The sequence below is a fragment of the Parasteatoda tepidariorum genome, chromosome 7 (genome assembly GCF_982258835.1).
Source record: "Parasteatoda tepidariorum strain Cologne lab strain chromosome 7, Ptep-v5.0, whole genome shotgun sequence".
Classification (NCBI taxonomy): domain Eukaryota; kingdom Metazoa; phylum Arthropoda; class Arachnida; order Araneae; family Theridiidae; genus Parasteatoda; species Parasteatoda tepidariorum.
In genome coordinates, this window is record NC_141761.1 from 22691564 (window position 1) to 22714909 (window position 23346).

General features: G+C 29.7%; 1 protein-coding gene across 1 annotated transcript; it reads left to right on the forward strand.

Annotated features, from left to right (window-relative positions):
- The first annotated feature begins 4490 nt into the window (after positions 1-4490).
- On the forward strand, positions 4491-12436 carry LOC107442358 (opsin Rh4-like). The gene is made up of 2 exons (XM_071183711.2): positions 4491-4615; positions 10102-12436. Exons 1-2 carry the CDS (start codon positions 4549-4551, stop codon positions 11157-11159), a joined length of 1125 nt encoding a protein of 374 aa, XP_071039812.2. The 5' UTR covers positions 4491-4548; the 3' UTR covers positions 11160-12436.
- The last annotated feature ends 10910 nt before the right edge of the window (positions 12437-23346 follow it).

The window sequence follows — 23346 nt, forward strand, 5'->3', positions numbered from 1 at the left end:
ATTTAAAAAACAAGCCTATTCTTGAAATTATGACATATTAATACTTGGAAAATGTTAACTTTTTTTTGTAATCATGAGTTGAAAATTTAAGTGTCAACATATTAACACATACTGTTCATTCACTGGGAAATCTATGCCCTGTAAAGGAACAATGCCTGTTCCCTCACTGGTTAGAAGTTGTTTTTTCGTATTTTTAACATACTTTTGATGCGGAACATCACTAAAGGTACAAGAAAATTAAAGTTTATCTTTTATTTTCATTAAGTTAGAAAAAAAACAGTAAAGGAACATTTGTTCCTTCACTGGATTTTCATCGTTTGGTGATCCAGTGAATAAACACCCCCTCCTTATCTCAGTAACTTTATTCTGCTATGATGATTAAAAAAAATAAAGCGTAACTTCAATAACTATATTTTGAATTCTCTTTCTCACAGTGAGAAAAACAAAACTATTACATGCAATTAATTCCACTTCAAACATATAAAAACAAACATTCACCTTATAATTTTTTCAAAGAAGCAAGGTGTTGCAGAGATAATAACAAATTCAAAAATTTTTCCAGAGAAATCTATTTGACCAGGTATTCCAAAAACATTGCTAGATGACTTCCTATTGTTTGGCAGTAAGCTATTGTTACCCATCAATCTAAAGAAAACCTTCAAATTCTTATTTTTAATCAATATATATAAAAATGTTCCTTCACTGGGTAGTGTTCCTTCACTGGTTGGTTTACCCTACACCCTTTTTTTAGCTTTTTTTTACTTTTTTTTCAATTTATTATTTTTTAGAGGATTGATAATAATTTATTTGCTTTCTTTAAAAATAATATCACTTATTTGAACTCGGAGCCTTCTATCTCTAATGTAATTTCTTTTAAATTTTAATTTTGTGTCTAATTGCATCTGACAAGTGCAGTTAATAAATAAAATATTTTATTTGAAATGTTCTTCATCACAGTTACAGTTTTTTAATGAACTTTTGATTCAGATGTTTATCCTTAAATATAAACCCTAAAGAACAAGAAGCCCAAGTGATTTATTTTAAAAATAAAGTTCTTAAATTACAATAAAAACAACTTTCTCAATTCTTATAATTCGTTTACTTAATCCTTTAATTTCATGTCATTAATTCTTTAATAGCTTATTGAATATTTATTTATCCAAAAGTTAATATTTTTTCCCTTTTTACTTTTATGATATAATGCGCTATTTAAATATAAATTGCTTAACAAAAAGTAAATAAATTTTAAATATTATCATTTTTGCTCCAATTTACGATTTTAAAAAAGAGAAATCAGACGGTTTTAAAAATAGAAGATTCTTTTAGGAAAAACCTATAATCTTATGAGATTTTTTTTTTCGATGTCTTTTTCAAATTTTATGGAGATTAATCAATAATTCATTACCGTGAATTAGATGAATAAAACAAAAAGAATAATAATTTCTTTTACTAATTTCATAGTCAGTCAAAAGTATTTATTTCATTTTTTAAGATTATCTGTCTTAATAAATAGGTAATTATAACTTAAATGAATAATATTCTGAAAATTACTCTATTTCACGCTTGAATCTAGTTTCTTCGACTTGAACGACATACGGCTACCAGTTAATTAAATTATTTTAATGGGTTCTCTTTTCAAGTTCAAAATAGGTTTTTAAGTAATATGAAATCTGATATGCTTCCCTGATTCCTTTTCTTTTAATTTTTTCTTGTACATTTTTTTCCAGTTACTTACTTAACTTTTTTGTTTCTAGGCAATTTCAGTTTTACTTATCGTTAACTTTTACGACCTTTTTTTTTAAATGATTGAATTGTAAATCACTTTATTTCACGCTTGTTCAAAATTTCCGGAAGACGGAATTTGATTTTCTTATGTTTAATTCGAGTTCAAATTATTTTCCTATTATTCATTTTTAGTTCATGCAAGTTAATATTTAATGAACGATAAGTATGTAATATAATTAATATCATTTTGCTTTTATAACCACAGTTATAATATTAAATTCGTTTAATCAATAAATATTACAGGGGAGAGGTGGCTAGTGAGGACATTTTTACAAATTAGTCAAAATGTCATTTTCAACATAATTAACTCATAAAGTATGTTTTAACAATAATTTGGACTGTTTTCTGCATTCTAGTTTATGGAATTACAAAATTGCTTAGTTTTTTCATAATAATATTTTTAAAAAAAAGGTGCTTACACCCATACTAGTCTCAAGAACAAGCTATCCGGCTATTGTGAATGACCTTGATAAGAAAATAAAGTTGTATCGAAAACTAAAATGCAATTAATTTCTTAAAGTCTTGTAAAAGAATAACTCTTAACCTATTTTTATTAAAGTACTAATTTTTGATGGATCACATCCCTATACTAAGAAAGACAGTTTGAAGTCAACACTTGAAACAAAATTATTCGATTTAATTTATTTGAAAGCACAGAACTGGACGGATAGTTCCTTTGAAATTGAATTTTTAATCAACGACTTTTTTTAAAGTTCGATATCTCAGCAACTATTCGATCAATTTCGCTCACATAATGTATTTTGCCATGTAAAATTGCATTGTTTCATAAAATGTAATAACTATATACCTTGCAATTCAAAATATTTTAGACTGTTATTAAATAAAATAACAAAATAAATAATAAGTACTTACAAAAAAAATTTTTGCGTGGAATTGTCTTTATTCTTTGTACTCTCTTAAAAACTTCTCGGGATATGGCGAAATACGCAAAAAAGTAAAATTGACATTAAGGGAACCAAACTTTGATTAGCTCTTCTGACCAAATTATTACTATCATATTTGGTGGTCAGAAATCAGAATTAGTTGAAAGTATTGGAAGAAATTTGCTTTCGTGGAGGACTTTTTGATAGAACTTACCCGCAATTGCGTTGAAAAGCGAGGGAAACAACGAAACCCTCCCACGGTCAGCCTGACGGCAAGGGGACTCTAACCCATGATCCTCTACCACTGAGGATATTTTACGTCAGCACTGTGGTCGGTGCGAGCCGGGAACGGGATTCGTATCGACCAGCCATCGCTGGGATTTCAACCCAGTTCATCTCGTTGAGGCGAGAGCTATACCCAGAAGCACCACGCCTCATTTGAAGCTATTTTAGGAAGTTATTTATTTTACAACAGTCGTTGAACTGCCGACCCAATTTTTGGACTTACGACTACCCATGTTCAACTCTGTAGCCTTGTAATTTTTAACCCAATCCAGAAGACAAGGGAACTCCTGGATTAAGGATTGGAAGAAATTTGCCTTCATGCATGACTTTTTAACGAAACTACCCCACATTTGCGTTACACGGAGAGGAAAACCACGAAAATCACCTATGGTTAGACTGATTGGCAAGGGAATTTTAACCCATGATCCGTTAACCACTAATGATATTTCACGTCAGCACTATGGTCTGTGTAAGCCGGATGCAAATTCGTACAGAACAGCCATCGCTGTGATTCGAACTCGGCTCACTTCATTTGAAGGCGGAAGCTCTATTCATTGAGCCACCATGGCAGCATATGAAGTTGTTGTCCCAAACCATAAAAATTGAGTACCAGTACATGAAAACCGGACCTTCAGATCAAAATCATTGCATGATGTTTTTTTTCGCACTGTACAATTAGACGTAAAACATAAAATATTTTAACTTTCAACTTTAAATTTGTGTAAGATAAGATCTTTTTCTACAAGAAATAATATTGTGATTGAAAGTTCAGTTAGGTATTTTTATGAGATCATACCTGCACATAATTTTTTTTTAAAAAAACATGACTTGCTGGGTCTTTTTAGAATCACACGCTAAAGTTTATCTCCTTTTATTTTTTTTATTTATTTCGAATCCACCCTCCCAAATAAGGGTAAACCTGGCATTCTTTATTCGTTTTCAAATGAACTTTCAAACGATATAATACGAAGTACCTTATGGACAATTCTATATCACGTGTTTAAGAATTAGTTTATTTTGTTATACGTCAAAAATATTTTTAAAACTTAAATAAAAAGAGTTTTCTATGCGTTGACATACAATACACATGGAAAAGAGAGACGTTTACAAAACAATTGTTTATAACTAAAATATTAATTAGAACAATAAAAACGTGTATCTCATGATAGTTAGAATTTCATTTTTTTTCCATTTAGCATTTAAAATTGTCATATTTCTCCGCTAAAGAAAAAGAGGGCTGAAATAGTTTTAACATTATTGATTGATTTTTCTAAATTATTTTAGATTTCTGTTAGCCATCTTTCTTCTTTTAAACATATTTCTCATAAAATACGAATTAATTACTTCCCTTTTTTTTGATACTCAAACGTTTTCAGATTTTTTTCCGTTTTCCATTCACAGTATTCTTGTTTTGTTTTTAATTAATTTCTCTCACTTTATTTATTTTTCTTCTTATTTCTGTCAGTAAAATGTACTTTATTGTATTTATTATTAGTTCAATCATATCTCATATATTCTTGTTCATTTTAGAACCAAAAGATTGAGGAAGCCTTCTAACTATCTAATTATAAATTTAGCTGTGAGTGATATTGTAATGATACACAAGATGATAATTTTCATTTATAATAGTTTTAAAGGAGGACCTGCTGCTGGATCAGCATGTAAGTATACTCAATATAAATCATTACATAGCCAAAAATATTTTTCTGTGTCTTGGCTACTTTTATTTTGATAATATTATTCATGATTTTTCTAGCCTTATTCTGAATTTTTATTGTAAAATTATTATTTTATAAACATGCTGCACATTTAGAAGAAGTGCAATTCTTTAAAATTTCAAGCTGTGGAAATCATTCATATGAGTTATTAAAAAATGCTCAATCGATCAATCAATTGCTCGAGATTGCTTTAAACAAGGATGTCCAAGTGATTGCAGTACAGGAGATGAAATAAAAGGAAGCTGAAAGTAATAGGAAGCAAGTACAGCGCTTGATCGTACGTCTAAAAGGCCTGATTTCTTAGGACAGGACGCCGTCAGCTGGAAATCAGCGCTAACCTCTGATTGGTCCATTTGTGAGTTTGATAGTATACGTCATCGAACGCTCATCTTGAACTACAATTGCCATCCAACTCAACTGCAGTTGGATTACAACGTGACGTTAACCACAGAAGCAATGGCGGACAACATCCAACAGCACATTGAAATCAGCCGAGATTTTGATTTTGACATTAAACATAGCTTCTTCATTAAACATACTCTTCATTTAGCTCAGCTATAATGTGTTTTTTCTTGGACAAATTCATTATTTGTTCTCTAAAACACTGGTCGACAATAACAAAATCAATACAAATTCAAAATAAATATTTGTTTACGTTATTAACGCATGCGCAATGAGAGATAATGTCTGCGTTGGACCGACTGCTCACGCTGAGCTAACAAACCAGTATTTTATTGGCGTCAGCGGGACGTCAACGTCCAGATAAGGCACTTGTCCTAAGAAACCAGACCTTAGAGACTTAGCCTTCTTCATCAGGGATGTTAATTAATGTTAAGTATTGTTAAGATTTATAGATGTTAGGTATTGACTTTCCTATTGATCATGCCACCAATGGTTTGCGGGGAAAGAGCCAGTTTATTCGCAACTGTGACAGAGCCTGACGAACGTCATTTTCAAGATTGGCAAATGGACGCACAAAGAGTCTCTCGTTCTTTAAGGGCAAGAGGATCTCTTCAGTCTGCTCTAAATGTCAAGTTCAGCCTGCCTCTGCACAAAAAATCCTGGCCTGCTTGGGTCTTTCCAGGGAAGGCAAAGCTTCTCCCCTTCTGGCTCACGATATAATTGCAACGGTCTAATGGATCTTGTCTGATTTTGTCAGACAGTTGGAGAACAAGCCACAGCAAAAAATGCATAATTAGGAATCCAATTCTTTAAGACTCGTGGAAATCATTCATCAGAGGAAATAATTCATCAGACTGAAAAAAAATTACTATTAATTCAACTCAAAATTGAATCCAATTCTTTAGAATTTCAGATTGTAAAAACCATTCTAATGAGATTTTAAAGAGCTAGGCAATTATTGTTTTTAAAATTGTCAAGTTAGAGCATTGTTTTTAAAATGTCTGCTATTAATGTCTGTCTATTAGGAGCAGTGATTATATAAATCTTATTTGGATACTTATAAAAAGAGACTGAAATTCTGTTAATATGCTATAACGGTGGGAAAAAAATTTGAATTTAAAAGAGAGAGAAGAAAAGCTCAGTTACTACTTTGAAGAAAGATGTCATAATGACAAAGATGGCTGAAGAGACTAATTATTTAAATTTTTTATATTTTTTAAATAAATGAAGGAAAACTTTTTTAACTTTTTTTTAAATAAACGAAAGAAATACGTTTGAAATTAAGCTAATATGTAAAATAAATCATTATATCTCTGGACTCCAACAATCAGTTCCTGTAATTGATAAAAGTATTTTAAATAATGTATTTACAAATTATAAGAAAGAAATTCTTAAAACTTAGCAAATATGTGTCAAAATAGCTCAGAAGCAAATAAAGTCAAATTTGAAAAATCCGTGTACTCATTGTTGAGTGGTATCAGTTACTTCGGCTGTCTTATGCAATAACTGTGCAAAATTTCCTAAGCCTAGTTTAAATATTCATGGAGATACGGACATGTTATTTTTAAAAAAATTGCTTTTCGTTTTTTTTTTTTTTTACTATAATTTCAGAAATATTTAATAAAATTTAGCAAATTTTTTGCGTACTTTTTAATTAATAATAAAAGTATTATTTAAGAATTTGAAAGTGCAAGATATGAGCATTTAAAGTCATTCTTTCTTACTGCTCAAGCACGGAAAAATTTGAAAAATTCTTCGTAATTTTGTTCTTGTATTTTGTTTTTTGTAATATATAAAAAAAAATCTGATTTGAATGTCTTGAAAATTTTAAAAGCACCTAGCAATTTTCTTAGTAGTTTTTGTAAGTTTGGGGGAAAAAAGCTTTTAATGGTGAGGGATTTTGCACAAATTTTGTTTCGTATTCTTAAACAAGATTTATTGAAAATAATATCGGCATTATATAGGATCACCCTCTATCAGATTTATGTTTTTTTCCATTTATTTAAACGTCACGTTTTGTTGTTCGGACCATCATTTCAGGGTTATATGATTTTCTATAAATATATGATCTATATATTATCTATTGACCAGTATATACTATCTTTAAGTTTTAGTATCATTTCGTCTAATCAGTAGCAGTGCACATCTATTGTCACCGAATAGGCGTGTTTCATTAAATTATAATGAATCACATTTGCGATAGAGCAGGGGTTTCCAACTTACATGAGGTCGGGGGCCACAATTAAAAACACAAATCAAATGGCGGGCCGCAACTTTATCTTAATTTTATGAAGGACTCTTTTATGTTTGAAGGAACATTAAATATTAATGGCAGATTTTTACCAAGTTGTACAAAACAAAAGTATTGAATTGCAAATTAAAATAAGAAGCAGATTTTTAAAAAAAATATTTCATTGTTATTAATAATATTTTTAAAAATATTAAATAAATTATAAAATTTCGGGCTACAATAACTTTAATGTGCACCTATGTATTAAACAATTAATGTGCAACAGATATCTAATTGTTAAGATATAAAACTTTAGAAAGGTTGGTAGTAAAATTTACATAGTGACACACAAAATATTCAATGAGAAAATTGAGGTTTGTCTGCTGAAACTACCAAAGAATAGATATTTACATTTTAAATTAAAAATTTAAAAATGTGTGTGTAAATATATTCGTCCAAAATGAGTGGTTTCAAAAAGTTAAATCGGAAAATTTCTTCGAGAAAATTTTTGATACGCACATGCTAAATTATATTCACAAATACAAAAAAATAAAATAAAAAAGAGCAACATACACGATTATTTTTGTATTTAAATAAATATTTTCTTTGATGCAAAACCTGAGAAATAAATTTTTTTGCACCGTTGGTATGTTAAATTTCACAGAAACGAAGAAATTAGGTTTTTATTAACGAGAAAAGTGGAGTTTTTACCATATAGTTTTACGAAAATTAACCGCCAAAAAATGAAAACTAATATAATTTTGTTCGCGGACCACAAAAAAAGGCTTCGCGGGCCGGATGCGGCCCCCGGGCTGCCAGTTGGAAACCCCTGCGATAGAGCATACAACTATCATCAATGTTTTGGTGCCTATTACGCTTTGGGTTTGTTTTGGTGATTCATACATGTTCAACCAACACTGAATCCAAACACACCGTTAATCTATCGCATGGTCTTCAATGTTGTAGTTCCCCCTGAGGAGATTTAATTAATTGACTATGTAAACCTTCATCTATCAAAAGGTACCTCATTAATCAAGTTAACAAGTCTTATATACTAGTGAATTACATACTAGTACGCCACATATGTACTAGTACGCTACATATATACTAATACGCCACATTACTCCCCTTCCAGAATTTTATCTTTGATAGAATTCGATGAGCGTATACCATAGTGGATTCATGCTGTTTATTTATTTACATCAATTTTGCTCATTATATTTTTTATTCATAGCATTTCGCTAATTTTTTTTGTTGCTTCTTATAGCAATTCGCTCATTATTTTTTTTCTTCATTTTTATAGCATTTCGCTCATTACTTTTTTTTCTTCAATATTGTTTATTGACCAGGAGACTTTATTTAATTCCCCGGATATATTTTTTTTCCCTTTGAGCAGTATATTTTATTTTTAAGCAAATCAAATGTTTAATGTGGACCATTCATCGATGTTGACGGAGTTCATATCACTTCCGGAGGTCACCAATGAGGGGATTTAATTAATTGACTATGTCAACCTTCATCTATCAAATGGTACCTCATTGTAGAATCGAGTTAAAATGTCTTATATACTAGTGAATTGGTATTCAATATTTATAGTGGTAGTTACGCCACATTACTCCCCTTCCAGAATTTTATCTGTGATAGAATTCGATGAACGTGTACCCCTAGTGGATTCATGCTGTTTATTTATTTACATCAATTTTGCTCATTATATTTTTTATTCATAGCATTTCGCTAATTTTTTTGTTGCTTCTTATAGGGATTCGCTCATTACTTTTTTTTCTTCAATATTGTTTATTGACCAGGAGACTTTATTTAATTCCCCGGATATATTTTTTTTCCCTTTGAGCAGTATATTTTATTTTTAAGCAAATCAAATGTTTAATGTGGACCATTCATCGATGTTGACGGAGTTCATATCACTTCCGGAGGTCACCAATGAGGGGATTTAATTAATTGACTATGTCAACCTTCATCTATCAAATGGTACCTCATTGTAGAATCGAGTTAAAATGTCTTATATACTAGTGAATTGGTATTCAATATTTATAGTGGTAGTTACGCCACACCCTTAAGAATTCATGTATCAAAGTAGTTGACTTTCGACGGCATCCTTTAAAATAAAATTAATTTTAAAAATATGTTATAATATTTTTAGAGCTCATGATGAAAAAATCGATGATGCAAAGAGAGTCTTTTTAAAGTTTACTGTCACTATGATTTTGTGTAGACTGGAAAAACTAAACTTACCCTTCAAATTTGACTTATGTACATTAAAGTACTCAAAATCTGTATATTTAGCAATTTTCCATCACCGTACTTAGTTAGAACTATATGTTTAGATTTCCTTCCGCTAAAAACATTAAATGCTGCTTCTCTGCCGCTAAACTTGATTTCTGAGAATCCCTTCATATTTTGAAGAAAATTTAATTATTTAATTAAGCACCATTCTAGTATCTCACTTTTTCCTTTTGTCTGAAAAATCTTCCCTTATTTCGTAATTTTACATCTTTCAACCCAGCGCAACTTTTTTGTTATTTTTCTCCGGAATAACCATGTCTCCTTCTCTCATTCTGTGTTTTGACACTGATAAAGGTTTGTACTATTGAACCGAAGCCATAGTATGTTTAATTTTTTACCATTAATTTTTCTTTATTTACGTTTTTCATCGAAGTACGATGTATATTTCGCTATTCTGTTTTGAATAAAAATTTAATTTATAATGAAATCGAGCCCAACAAGTTGGGAACTCTTAAACCAATAAACTTAAATAATAATTTAAACTTTATTTTTACAGGGTGTACATATTATGGATTGATGGGTGGTTTGTCCGGAACATCCTCCATAATGACGATTTCGATGATGTCCGTTGAGCGATACTTATGTGTGTCTCGTCCACTGGATCCTAACTGTAGGATGACAAAAATGAAGGCTCTACTCACTGTAGTATCTATATGGTCTTATGCTGCTTTTTTCAGTTGTATGCCACTCTTCGGTATCAACCGATACGTCCCCGAAGGCTATTTAACCAGCTGCAGTTTCGATTATTTGAGCAAAGACGTGAAAAGTCAAGTTTTTATTTTGTTGTTTTTTGTAGCAGCCTGGTGCACGCCAATCCTTATAATATGCTTCTGCTACGTTGGTATATTAGTGAGTGTTCACCACAGCGAGCGTAGTTTCCGGGACCAAATGTCTAATTTTCAAACACCTGATGTCAACGTCGAAAAACGAAAGAAAACTGAAATTAAGCTTGCCAAACTTTCGTTCCTGTTAATTTCTTTATGGACACTATCTTGGACACCTTATGCAATAGTAGCTTTAGTTGGATTGTTCTCAGATGGTTCTTTAATTACGCCCCTAGCATCGATGATTCCGGCTTTATTCTGCAAGATGGCGTCCACAATTGATCCCTTTGTGTACGGATTCGCAAGTAAGCAATTCAAAGCTGAATTATACAGAAAAATGTTTCATTTATGTAAGTCGAGAGAACCGGGAGTAACGAAAAACATACCATCTTTTATAAAAAGAGTTATTGCTGAAAATATTTCATCTGAGAAGGCAGATGCGTCAGATTTCGAAACTGATCCAATACACGAGACGTGTTTCGTTGGCTTTGATGCACCGGACGTTGTACTGAAGCACGGATGCGATTTGACGAAAAATCATATAGACATTCGCAAAACGCATTCATTATCACTCATAACTGAAAGTCAAAAGAAAGTCAGCGATAAAAACGAAGGAGAAATTAGTGATGACTCCAGTGTCTTAAGAATGCATGTTTTCAAACTTCAACAAGTAGAAAAAATTGAAATTGATAATGATCTTATCAGAATAAAGTCTAGAGGGTCTTTCTAAAGTATGATAACATTCCATATTCAACCGTTTGGCCATAAAATGATCAATAAGAAAACCATGCTCGTTAATTTACATTTTTCTGAAAAATGTTTTCATACTTCATAAAGAAAAACATTATAAACCGTGATCGTATGCTGACATTATTCTGAAATGTTATTTCAGATATTATTATTTTTCATTATTATTTTTAAAATCATTATAAAACATGATCACATAGTGAAATCATTCTGAAATATGCATTGAACCAATTATTATAAACCTGACATCATTCTGAAGCTATTATATGTTATCATTTCCTTGCTGCGCTAGACATTACAATAGCATTTAGTTTTCATAATGTTTTTCCCTATACAAGCATTGACCTATACGATGTTCATAATATTTTATTATAATTAGAAAGTATTCAGTTTTTGCGATTTCTCAATGACATTAAAGAGAAAATATATTTAAAAAACTTTGTAATGAACTCTTAGGATGACTATATCCAAATTTTTAAACTGATAAAACATAAGTTGTATCTTCCTGCAATGTTTAAAAAAATATTGGAAGTAGTTGGATGCCACAGACTGATATTTTGCCAACATTACTTTTATCAAATTTAATAGGCAACTGTAACGTTTTTAAACAGATATTAATAACTTCATCCAAACAAAGTGAATTTATGAAGCAAAGCTTTGTAAATACTTTTTTTTGTCTCGTATAAACTTATTCACTTGGATTAAATCTAAACAAAAATGTTTGAAAAACATTTTTAACGCAATAGTTTTATTACTACTCTTTTTCTTGAATTTCCTGTGTTTTTCTATCTAATTGTTCATTGAGTAACCTATTGTCGATCATTAAATATTTTCTCAGGAAAATGAAAGTAAGCACGTAAACTATTTAAAATAATTTGTGTGAGAGTATCTGTGTATTATATACAAAAGACTGCTATGTTTCTCATAAAAGTTGTTGTAAATATTCAAATTTAAGTCATTCCGTATGAATTTCGTACAAAAAAAAAGTTTGAGAAAAAGGTAACTATCACAATCTGTGGCAGCTGTTGCTGTTACAAACTGGTAAATATTTGTATCGTGTAGTATTTCGTGTAAATATCATACTAGTCAAAAGTGTTTTAAATGCATTAACTCTTGTATATTTATCGTTGAAATATTTGTGATATGAATTGTGAGATGTGTATATGAGCTTTTATAACTTATATTATGTACTTGTACATAACTAATTTCAAATTATTTCTTTTTATTTGTGCATTTTTATAATTAGAATTTTAAATATTTTATCAGAGTTGATTTCTTGAAAAAATATACGCACATTAGTCTAGTCATTCTGCATTATTAAAATGATAGTGTGCTGTAATCGCTTTGAATATAAAGTAGTGATTGAAGAAGTGATTATATTAATGAGCTTTACCATTTTTACAGTTTAGTTTAGAAGTGTATATGAAAGTGATTTATCAAAACATATGTTTATTTTTTATGAAAGAAATATTTACCCAAATGAAACAGTTATTCTTTTAATTTGATTCTATTTACAATCGTGAAAGAGCTATGATAAAATACGTGAATAGGTAAAGTTTACTAGGAAAAAACCTATTAAACAATTGTTTTGACAATTTTGCATTGAAATAGCAATCGTTATTTTTAAGAGTATAGTAATGAAGCTACTTTCTCATACCGGGGTCCAATGATTTGGAAAATACGCACTGTTCGCTGCGCTCTGTTTAAAAACAGGTGTTTTCTTTCTCCCAAAATTTCAAAATCCGTTACAAGTTCGCAGCTGGCTGAAAAGAGTCATGCGACGCCATTCCAACTAAATTTGCAGGAGTCTAATATTTTTGTACTGAGACTGCACCATGTTGCGGCGGCAAGTAGTTGTTATTTTAAAAGCACTGCTTAATACTTTTTACACAGTTAACAGAGACATCTGTTGACAAATTTCCTTACTAATTTTTAATCTTATTGAGAATAAATTCAGCTAACCAAAAAGTAACGCAACAAAACATGCATTTCTCCTCCTCCCCTTTCTTTAAAAAAAAAAAAAGATTTTTCAAATCTTCGATCATTACTGGGGATTGGAACCGGGCATGTCGCAACGCTATAGTGTATAGTTAGGATGACTTAAATTTTCTTACTCAAAATCTTTTTTCTTCAAATATATATATATATATACATAGTAAATGAACTATTACCAATAAAATTGTACTTGAGCTTCCACTTTAAGGAGAAACCCTGCAAAATATCTATTTCTGAATCAAACTGACACTGTGCCAAACTTAATTAATTAAAACACAAATAATTAGTTTAATTTTTAAATACTTATGCATTTTATTTTTATTTCGTATTTTTTGGAGAAAAAAAATTTTATTCCATGAAGTCATGATCAAACAGAGTTAAATTGAACAAGTTGTAATTTAGGTAATACTTAGCTTTGCACGTTGTAATTTTTAGTACAGATAAATATAGCAACCAGACTATAAATTCATAAAAAGAAATTATTAAAAACAGGCTATAATAAAGTTTTTAATTGGACCTTAAATTCAACCATCTCAATCTTTATCTTCTAATCTATCGCTATATATAATTCACTTATACTTTCAGAAGCTCTATTCTAGGTTAAGTGTTTTGAAAATGAGATGATGTTTTTAAAATCTATAAAAAAATGTTTGAATGGAAAACTTAATGTTTTTAAATACAGAAGGAACAACTATGAACTTTTAAGCAACTTACAATTATTAAACTTCATTTAATAAATTGTATTTAATTATTGTTTGAAGTTTGGTCAAAACGGGATAAGTCAGCTCCCAGTGACTAAGATAAATCTTAAGTTTTAAATTCATCAATTATATTTTGCTAGTTTCATGAAACATGGGCAAAACTGTGAGAGTGGTTTTAAACATCCAAGAATTTTTTTTTCAAAGTATGCATAGTCTGAATCAAATCGCTCTTGGTTCTCAGAGGCGACGAAAGTAATATTTTTAAGCACGGATAAAACGCATGGAAACAATTGAGAAAAGCAAGTTTAATAGCACTTGACTGTTTCGGTGCAACGGCGAATATCCCTAAAAACACGAAGCTGTTTGCGCAGTTTTCTTGCAGCGGTCGTAAGTATGGGGGTGTCTAGTCCACCGGACTCACTACCATTTTCGTTAGCTCTGGATTGATCCTCCATGGATAAATAGATGCCAGAACCCCGAGAGTTTGGACTTCTGCCTGTTGGTCCACGGGAGGTATTTTACCACCTCCTACTACCCAACAGAAAACCGATGGAGATTTCCCTGGTGCTTCACTTGGGGACGCGTTCTCTAGGAGTTACAGCCTCCCCCTCCCCCAAGAGGGTTGACAGTATGACGAGATCTTTTGCTGACTTAAAGGTCGGGTTTCAGAATTTCGTAGATTTTATGATGGTATTGACAATTGTCCTCACAAAAAGAAATCGTGGCATGGAAGATCTGGTGAGTGTGGTGGCTCACCAGCAGAACCATATCGCTTGAAGGAAAACATCTTCTAATACGTTACTAACATGATTGGAAATTACGCACTCAAATAAATGGCTTTTATGTTTAAATCGAAGCGAAAACTTGCATACACGTTCTTCTTCTTCTCCTCGCCACAGTTGCTTGCTATCAGCGTCGTTTTTTTTTCCAACTATAACTCGCAACAGGAATGAAGGTTTAATGTTTTCATAAATAACGTTTTCAAATGCACCTTTGCGTTTTATATCGTTCTATTCATTCTCTGATAAAAATGTTTGAATGTAAACCTCTTAAAGTTTTGAAACGCCATTATTATCAATTAATACTTACTCATATTGAAAATAAATTGCACTTTCTTTAGAAGAAAATTTTTTTAAACTAATCCGTGTGTAATATTAAAGTGGTTTTCCTTTTCGTAGCATGAGAAAAAGCATATGGCGAGAGGCTTTACTTTACTCTTTTTGCCCAAGCTGCAGAAAAGCTATTTTGTTAAAAAAGATAATTTTGAAAAAAAAACTTTTTTTTATATTTTAATAAAATATCAAGCAATTACAAATTGTTATTTCAAATGTGATTAGATACCAATATAAATTCATCGATACTTTTGAAACTTTCACATTTGTATATTTGTAAGATGTCATGATGTAACATAGCATAAAGAAATATGTAACTTTAGATGTATTAGAAGCCTTGTGAATTAAAAAGACTAATACAAATTCACAATTTGATATTTAAGTGATAAACATTATTAAATTTTAATTAATCATTATTGAAGTCAATTGAAATAAAATTGGAATTGAAATCATTTCTAATTTGCCAGGTTAAAGTGTACCCAAAAACTAGTTTTATTTAGAAAAGTTATTTAGAGAACTTTTCAATTTCATCAACAACAACAAAATTAGCCGATTTTGATGATTATTGTAATGTGTATGATGATTTGCCAAAATTTAATTTTTTTTGTTTATTCATCTTAAAAAATTAAACAATAATTGAATTTGGAAATTTAAGAAGTTTCAATGATGAATAACTGCTTCTCTTCGATCTAAATAACTGCAAATAAGTGCAAGTTTGAAAAGGTATTGTTTGGAAGTGAGCCATGTTAGGAAGATTTTACCTTTAACGTAAAAAAAATAAAGGCACCGTAGTTTCATGCTGTATTTTATAATCAAGACTTTTAAAATGCTAAATATAATATTTTTTACTTATTTTGACCTAAATTAATACAAAATAATGAAGTAAGTATGCAAAAAATATTTTATAAAAATTCTGCGTCTAAGGATCAAAATTGACTTCGAAGCACATTATTTGTATTGGCACAACATGCTAAAATAAGATGTTAACAAATTTTTGAATTGCTTAACACTGAGAAGAAAAAGGTATCGTCAAATCTACCAGAACATGGTTAAATTTACAATAATTCTGCGCCTATGAAAGCACCAAAACGCTCGGTAGTTTTTACCGAAGCGCTTTAGTAAGATTTTGGTTCAACTAACCATAAAAAATAATGTTAAAATACGTGATAAGATTTAGCAAATATGGCAAAATTTGGTAATTATATCATAATTTCTTGGAGCATTGCATAAAAACTATTTATTCGATTAAATTTACTTTTCAGTTTTGTATTTTTTACTAAATATTTGCTAATAAGAACTATAATTTTTAAAATCAAAATTTCCTATAAGCCATTACCATATAAACAGAAAAATTACTAAATGAATTGTTTATAAATACCATATATTTTGATTTTTATACCAGAACTATATTTTTTTTATCAGAAATGTCGTTACCCTATAGTACGGCAATTTTATTTGAGTTTTATTAATTTGTACAAGTATTCACATTAAATTACTCTTTTCGTCGTAAGTACAAAATACAATTTAACAAAATACAATATGCAATTTACCAGGAAAAACTTTTTACACATTTAAAACTTTATAAGCATTTAAAGTTTGAAAGATACTCCTGCCAATTATGACGTCTATTTCTTGAGAAAATTTAAAATTGTTATCCTCACTGTGAATAATAGATTTCTGTGCAGGTAATGAAAAGAAGAATAGATTCAGTGCTGCCAAGAATAGATTGATTATATGGAAAGGATCCAAATAAAAATGTTTAGGAAGAAGAAATGTTTATCATCTAAGTATATCGTTTATTGGATAATAGTCGATTAAAATTTATATAATATTGAGAAAATAATGCTTAAAATTTTTTTCCTTGAAAATAAATGTTATACAAGAGTTCTGAAGATAGAAGTAATTATTTTAATTATTTTCCGAAAACTGAGGCAGGATTTCATAACATACATATTAATTCATATTTTTTTAAAAAACGGGAAAGAAATTCATCGATAAGCTTTTTATATTGGACATAGTTTCAATTGCGAAATTAAGAAAATAGACATAGCTCAAAATATGTATAATTAAGAAAATGGGAATAGCTGAAATACATGTTTATAAAAATGGACATGATTTGAAAAACATATTTAAAAAATTGGACAAAGCTCAAAATGCATATATAAGAAAAGGGACATAGCATTTGACTCCGTTTTTCAAACTTTTCTTAAGAGCATTGTTCTTTCTTTTAGAAATAAATTAATTAATCTAAATAAATTCGTAATGTGATGTAGTCCATTAGTATAAATCACACTAAGTACATTTTTAATTAAAAAATAAATTAGTCTTTTTTTTAAAAAATATTTTAAAAATTAACAGTTGTTACATTTTCACAAGGTTGTCACGGGTTCTATAAATTTATAATGAAGCTGATAAATTTACATTGTAGGAATTTATATTTTTAAAAAACGCTTTATTGTTTAGAGTTTTGAATATGAAGAAATTTTCTGAAAAATTACATCAATTATATATTTCATTCATTCTACAACCGAAACTTTTAAAGGAATGTTAAGGAAAATGTTAAGTGTTAATTAAAGGAAAATGTTAAGTGTTAATTAAAGGAAAATGCTAAGTGTTTAAAAAGAATTGAGATAATTAAGTATACGAAACTCCTCGTTTAGTTGCTATATATGTGCTAAACATTGAAAATGTGCAAATTAAATAAGCATTTGAACTATGCTCATTTCCTTAAATACACATTTTAAGCTATGCTTATTTTCTTAATCGTACATTTTGAGATATGTAAATTTTTTTAAATACGCATTTTAAGCTGTGTTCATTTCCTGAAACACGCATTCTGAGCGGCTCATTTTCTTAAACACGAATTCTGAGCTTTCTTCATTTTCTTAAGTGTTTATTTTAGGCTATGCTCATTTTCTTATACACGCATTTTGAGCTTTGTCCAAACACGCATTTTGTGTTATGTCCATTCTCTTAAATACTCATTTTAAGCTATGCTTATTTTCTTAAACACCTATTTTGAGCTATGTCCAGAATACAAAGCTTACATAGGACAACTGAACCATCACAACTGAAATAGTCAGAGCTTAAAACAAATTAAATTCTGTGATCGTATATAGTAACTATAAAACTTTTTGCCGAGAACGAGTAGAGACTCCATGTCTGAAAGCATACTAATTATTCTCAAAGTTATAATTTTCATTTAACTTTGAGAAGCTTTAAAATTTTAAAGTGTGTTTGTGGTGAAAACACAATTACGGATATGAAGTTAAAAGACTACGATAAACTTTCTATGCTGCACTTTAATAGTTTAGAATATTTATACAATTGTATTAGGTTGTAAAATGAAAAAAAAAACTTCCATTTATATTATTAATGATTTCTAACCAAATGAGATTACAAAGAAAAATAGTTTTTAGAAGCATATTTATTGAGAAAAGAACTATTGAAATATAAATTAAAATATAAAATAATCGAAAATATATCCTGCCTTCTTCGGCGTTAATTGGATGTAACCATTTATAAGGAGAGCTAACTTTTTGAACAATGAATTTCTAATCTACTAATTGCTTTATTTCACTGTTTCATATTACCCTTAAAAATATAAATATATGTATGTAAATATTGTTTTTTAAATTTATATATGCTACTAAAAGTAGTTTATATTTAATTTGTCATAGAGTTTAATATAATTAATGTATGTTATAACGGTTGATGTAAGTTAATGTATGTTATAAATGTCATAAATGGTGAAGTGAATGTATCTGTTTTCCTTATCTGTGTTTATATCAAATTTATCATATCTATTTTATAATTACTTTTTTATTTTTAGTTATAATTTTTTATTATGATTGAGATTTCGCAATTAAACTACTTTTTAAAAATATATTATTTTAAATTCTAAAAATATATTAAATTTACAGATTTAAAAACTTTATATATTTATTTAATAAAAATGATTTTGTTTTGAAGATCTCTTTTTCATTTTACATTGAATATGACTTTAAATATATTCAGTGTTCTGTCTTACCCTTCCTTATTTCTTTTATTTCTTATTTTGGGTGCATTTTGTAATTTTTTTTCAACAATTTTTACAGTATCAAACTTTTTCTGCGACAGATGTTCAAGAAAAATAAATAAATAAATAAACAAGCCATATATTCGAATTAAAAAGTTTTCTTTTAACGCTTGATCGTATATCATCGAACTTCATTGGATTTTATATTTTTATGGCTACCATTTTACTTATCCTTATTAAATTTAACGCTAATAATTATTGAATCTGTTTTATGTAATTTATGAATTATAAATATTTTTTTAGTTTTAAAAAGTGAGGCAAATCCTGAGCCGCTTTCTAAAATTGATATGAAGGGACTTCCAATCACACGCAGTGAGTCCAGTGACCAACACCGCAACATTTATTGATTCCCTTTAATGTAATTTATAAACAATAATTAGTCTTTGAACCATTTTTGAAAATAAGAAAATTCTGAAGTCGCACCTTCCAGAGACACATTACTAATACACCAGGGGTGCCACTCTAAAACAATTTCAAGACTGAACTCATTTTTTGACCAAATAATACTGTCTAGCGTTGTTTACCAAACTTTTAGAAGTTTATAGCACACTGACACCAAAATTTACCTTTCCTTGATATTAGCCTACATATTAAATCAATCATTTGATTATTTTTTCAAATTTTTTATTTTATGTTTTTTTAACAAACAAAACGAAAATAACAGCCAACCTTGTATATTTTTTAACAACTATTACTGAACAACCTGAAACCATTCGTATCCCTGTTTTTCACTTCACCATTACTTATTTTTTGCTCTAGCACTATAATTTCTTTCTTTTTTAAAAAAATAATCTTGATTTAACTTTGACCAGCATGACGATAGGTTATGGTGGAGGAAGCAAACTAGAGCAGATTTAGATTCATTAATAGTACAAAATTTAAGTATAGAAGTAGATAAAGTTCAGACAATCCCATTTGTCAAAACTTTAGAGAATGAGATTTAGTGAAGCTGACAAAAAGAAGATAAATTAAAGTCCTGACATCAATACCATATCATATGTTTTCATTAAAATACAATATTTTTTTATTTCGACAAAAAAAAATTACAAAATTTCTAATTAAAAAAAAAAGAAAAATTTATTTAATTGATAGAATTTATTAGTCTATTGATTTTTCTCAAGACTGATTTCAGTCCCTGGGACTGAAGAGTGGCACCCATGTAATACACTAATCTACAGAACAAAGCTTACTGATTCTTTTTTCCTTTGTAATTTTGAAACATAATTATTCTTTAAGCGGTTTTTTAAAGAAGAGTTGTATTCCAGAATTAAAACAGAGGGGAGGGGGCATCCCGTCACATACAATAATTCCAGTGACCTACAACACATATTAGGCCGGGACAGCCTGATCGGTAGGGCGCTGGCCCATGTCCGAGAATTCGTGGGTTCGAACCCCGCCGGCCGAAGACTCCCAGTGTAGTAAAATGACTGATGCACATTAAATCTGTCGAGTCGCAAAAGTCCTCCATGTTGCCATAACAAATCAATACCTCTGGGGTTACTGGATTGGAAATCGATCGTTCTCTGATTCAGGTCCATCTGTGGATGAATGAATGGATACGCCCTATAAACGGGTGCGACGTATAGTGTGGCAGAAGTCGAATTCTTGACCATAGATGGCGCCACTGAAAAACAAGATCAATCGCACCCCTTCTGCATAAATTCTATTTATTTCAACGCATATACAATAATTTCAGCCATGAATACTGACAAAATGATAAATGAAACGGAAATGGAATTCTTTTTCGTGCTTGCATTTACATTTTTATTTAATGAGGCAATTTCATTGCTTAATTTTATAACTTCCATAGAATATTATTAGGAGTTCAAAATTTATTATAAATTTATTCATTTTTGAAAAGATGTCGTTTTTCTTCTTTTGAGTTGTTAATTTTTTTTCGTAAATGGGAGAATAATGTGTAATTTTATAGATGGATACAGAACTAATTATTTAATCTTAAAAAGGACTTCTGAAATTTCTTTCATAAGTTTGTTCAGAGGAGCTTAGCCTCTTAAGGCCTTAATATTTTCTTTGAGTGCCAATCTTTATGATGTTCCCAAGCACTTAAGATTTATGCCAATTAAAAATATTTTCTTTTCTATCCCAATTATATAAAAAGCAAAAAAAGGAATGGATAAATTTGCCATAAAATCTTTTTTTATTGATATTTCGACAGCTTTTCTCTACATTTCATGGAAATGTAAACTTTTCCTCTAAAATAAAAATTGCATTACGTGGCCATCATGGTTCTGCGAAATTCAACGCGCACAATTCATCACACACGATTTGTCGTTGGCGGGTAGTTAGCACAATTCATCGCAGCGACAATTTTTCTTGAGCATAACTCATAGCAAAAACAAATCTTCGTGGGCAATCTTCGTTCAAATTCAACGCGCACAATTCATCACACACGATTTGTCTTTGGCGGGTAGTTATCACAATTCATCGCAGCGACAATTTTTCTTGAGCATAACTCATAGCAAAAACAAATCTTCGTGGGCAATCTTCGTTCAAATTCAACTCGCACAATTCATCACACACGATTTGTCTTTGGCGGGTAGTTATCACAATTCATCGCAGCGACAATTTTTCTTGAGCATAACTCATAGCAAAAACAAATCTTCGTGGGCAATCTTCGTTCAAATTCAACGCGCACAATTCATCACACACGATTTGTCTTTGGCGGGTAGTTAGCACAATTCATCGCAGCGACAATTTTTCTTGAGCATAACTCATAGCAAAAACAAATCTTCGTGGGCAAGATTTGTCGCAACAACAATTCGTCGGGAGGTTATTTCATCGTAGACACAACTTGTCATAGACACAACTCGTCGTCGCTGTAGTGCGCACAATTTCTTGCGGTTTCGGGGACATACATCATTCGGTGACATTAGTACATTAATTATAGGAATAAAAAGTGTGTTTTTTCAGTAAAATTAACATCAAAAGTATTTTTGACATAAAGCTTTGTTACGTTACTTTAAATAATACCTGAAGCTACTTACCTATGCATGAAAATCTTCCAAGGATTTATTAAAATTTGTATTTAAGTCAATGTATTCAACAAAAAAAGAAAATTCAATTTTCTATGAAAATAAAACAACAATGTGAAATATGTAAAAATATGTATTTTTTTTCTCCATATATTTCTATTATTATTTTCTTATTTGAAAAATTCAATTCATTTTGTCTTATAGCTGGCTCGTAATTGCTCAGATACGAAAAATTATTTTTGCGTGTGATAGAGCATCATTTTATTAATGTAAAATGATCAAAATTACGAAATAGCTCTTTCAAGTGATTTTTATGATTATGGGTGACCACTGTAGCCTTAATATGTCAAAACATGTAATATTATAAGCACATTATTAATTTGAAAGACGCGCTGCTGGTACAGGTATTTAAAGTATAAATAATTCAATTTGAAATTCGCTAAGCCTTGAAGCCATATTTTTTTAATTGTTCTTTAAATTACTGACCCGTTTTTTTTCTTCCTTTTTTAAATCGAAAATGAGCATGACGAAACTTATATTTAAGTTGTTCATGTAAATAAATATTAAAATGTGGTGAATTTCTGATTTAAACTTCAGAAAAGTAAATATTGTTTTCTAAATTTTAAAATCCTTTGAAAAACATTTGGAATAATCAGATTCGATTAAAATTAGATATTCATAACAACAAACTGGGTTAAATTTGAATTTGTTTATTTAGATCTTAGATGATCTCACGCGAAAAATATCACGTAATCCTGTTGCTTCTTTTCACGCCAACCAAAACTATCATTACAGACAAACTATTCCTCTTGGAACATTCATTTTTTTTTCACTAACATAATATTAAATTATAATGAAAGGAAAGCATTATAAAAGTATTCCAGTTTGCTACATTGAGTTGATAACATTAATTATTTGTTAAATGAGTGAATAATTTCATAGAATGATCATTCTTCTTCTTCAAGTATCCCGAATCTACCATTATAAATGATGTTGCAACCAAAGTGCTAGGCAATGTTTATGCTACTAAAGCATTCATTAATTTGGAAATATATTTCAAATGGATGATAATTATTAATTAACAAAAAAAAACATGAAGAACGTTAATTTTCTGTTCTCTCTAATTGATGTTTTTCAAACCTGCTCTGGGAGTGCTATGCATGCACAGCAAATTTTTATGCTGAATCTTATTTTATAACCGTGGCATACTACGTTAGCTCTTATAAATAGACTTATATTTTTACCATATTTATCTACGTTTTCTTACAAAACCTCTAGATTCAAAACCGTT

Excerpts from the sequence above, each read along its gene's own strand:
- LOC107442358 (XM_071183711.2), top strand. The coding sequence starts at position 4,549 with ATGATACACAAGATGATAATTTTCATTTATAATAGTTTTAAAGGAGGA. Across the intron at positions 4,616-10,101 it reads ACCTGCTGCTGGATCAGCAT|GGTGTACATATTATGGATTG; the intron begins GTAAGTATACTC and ends TTATTTTTACAG.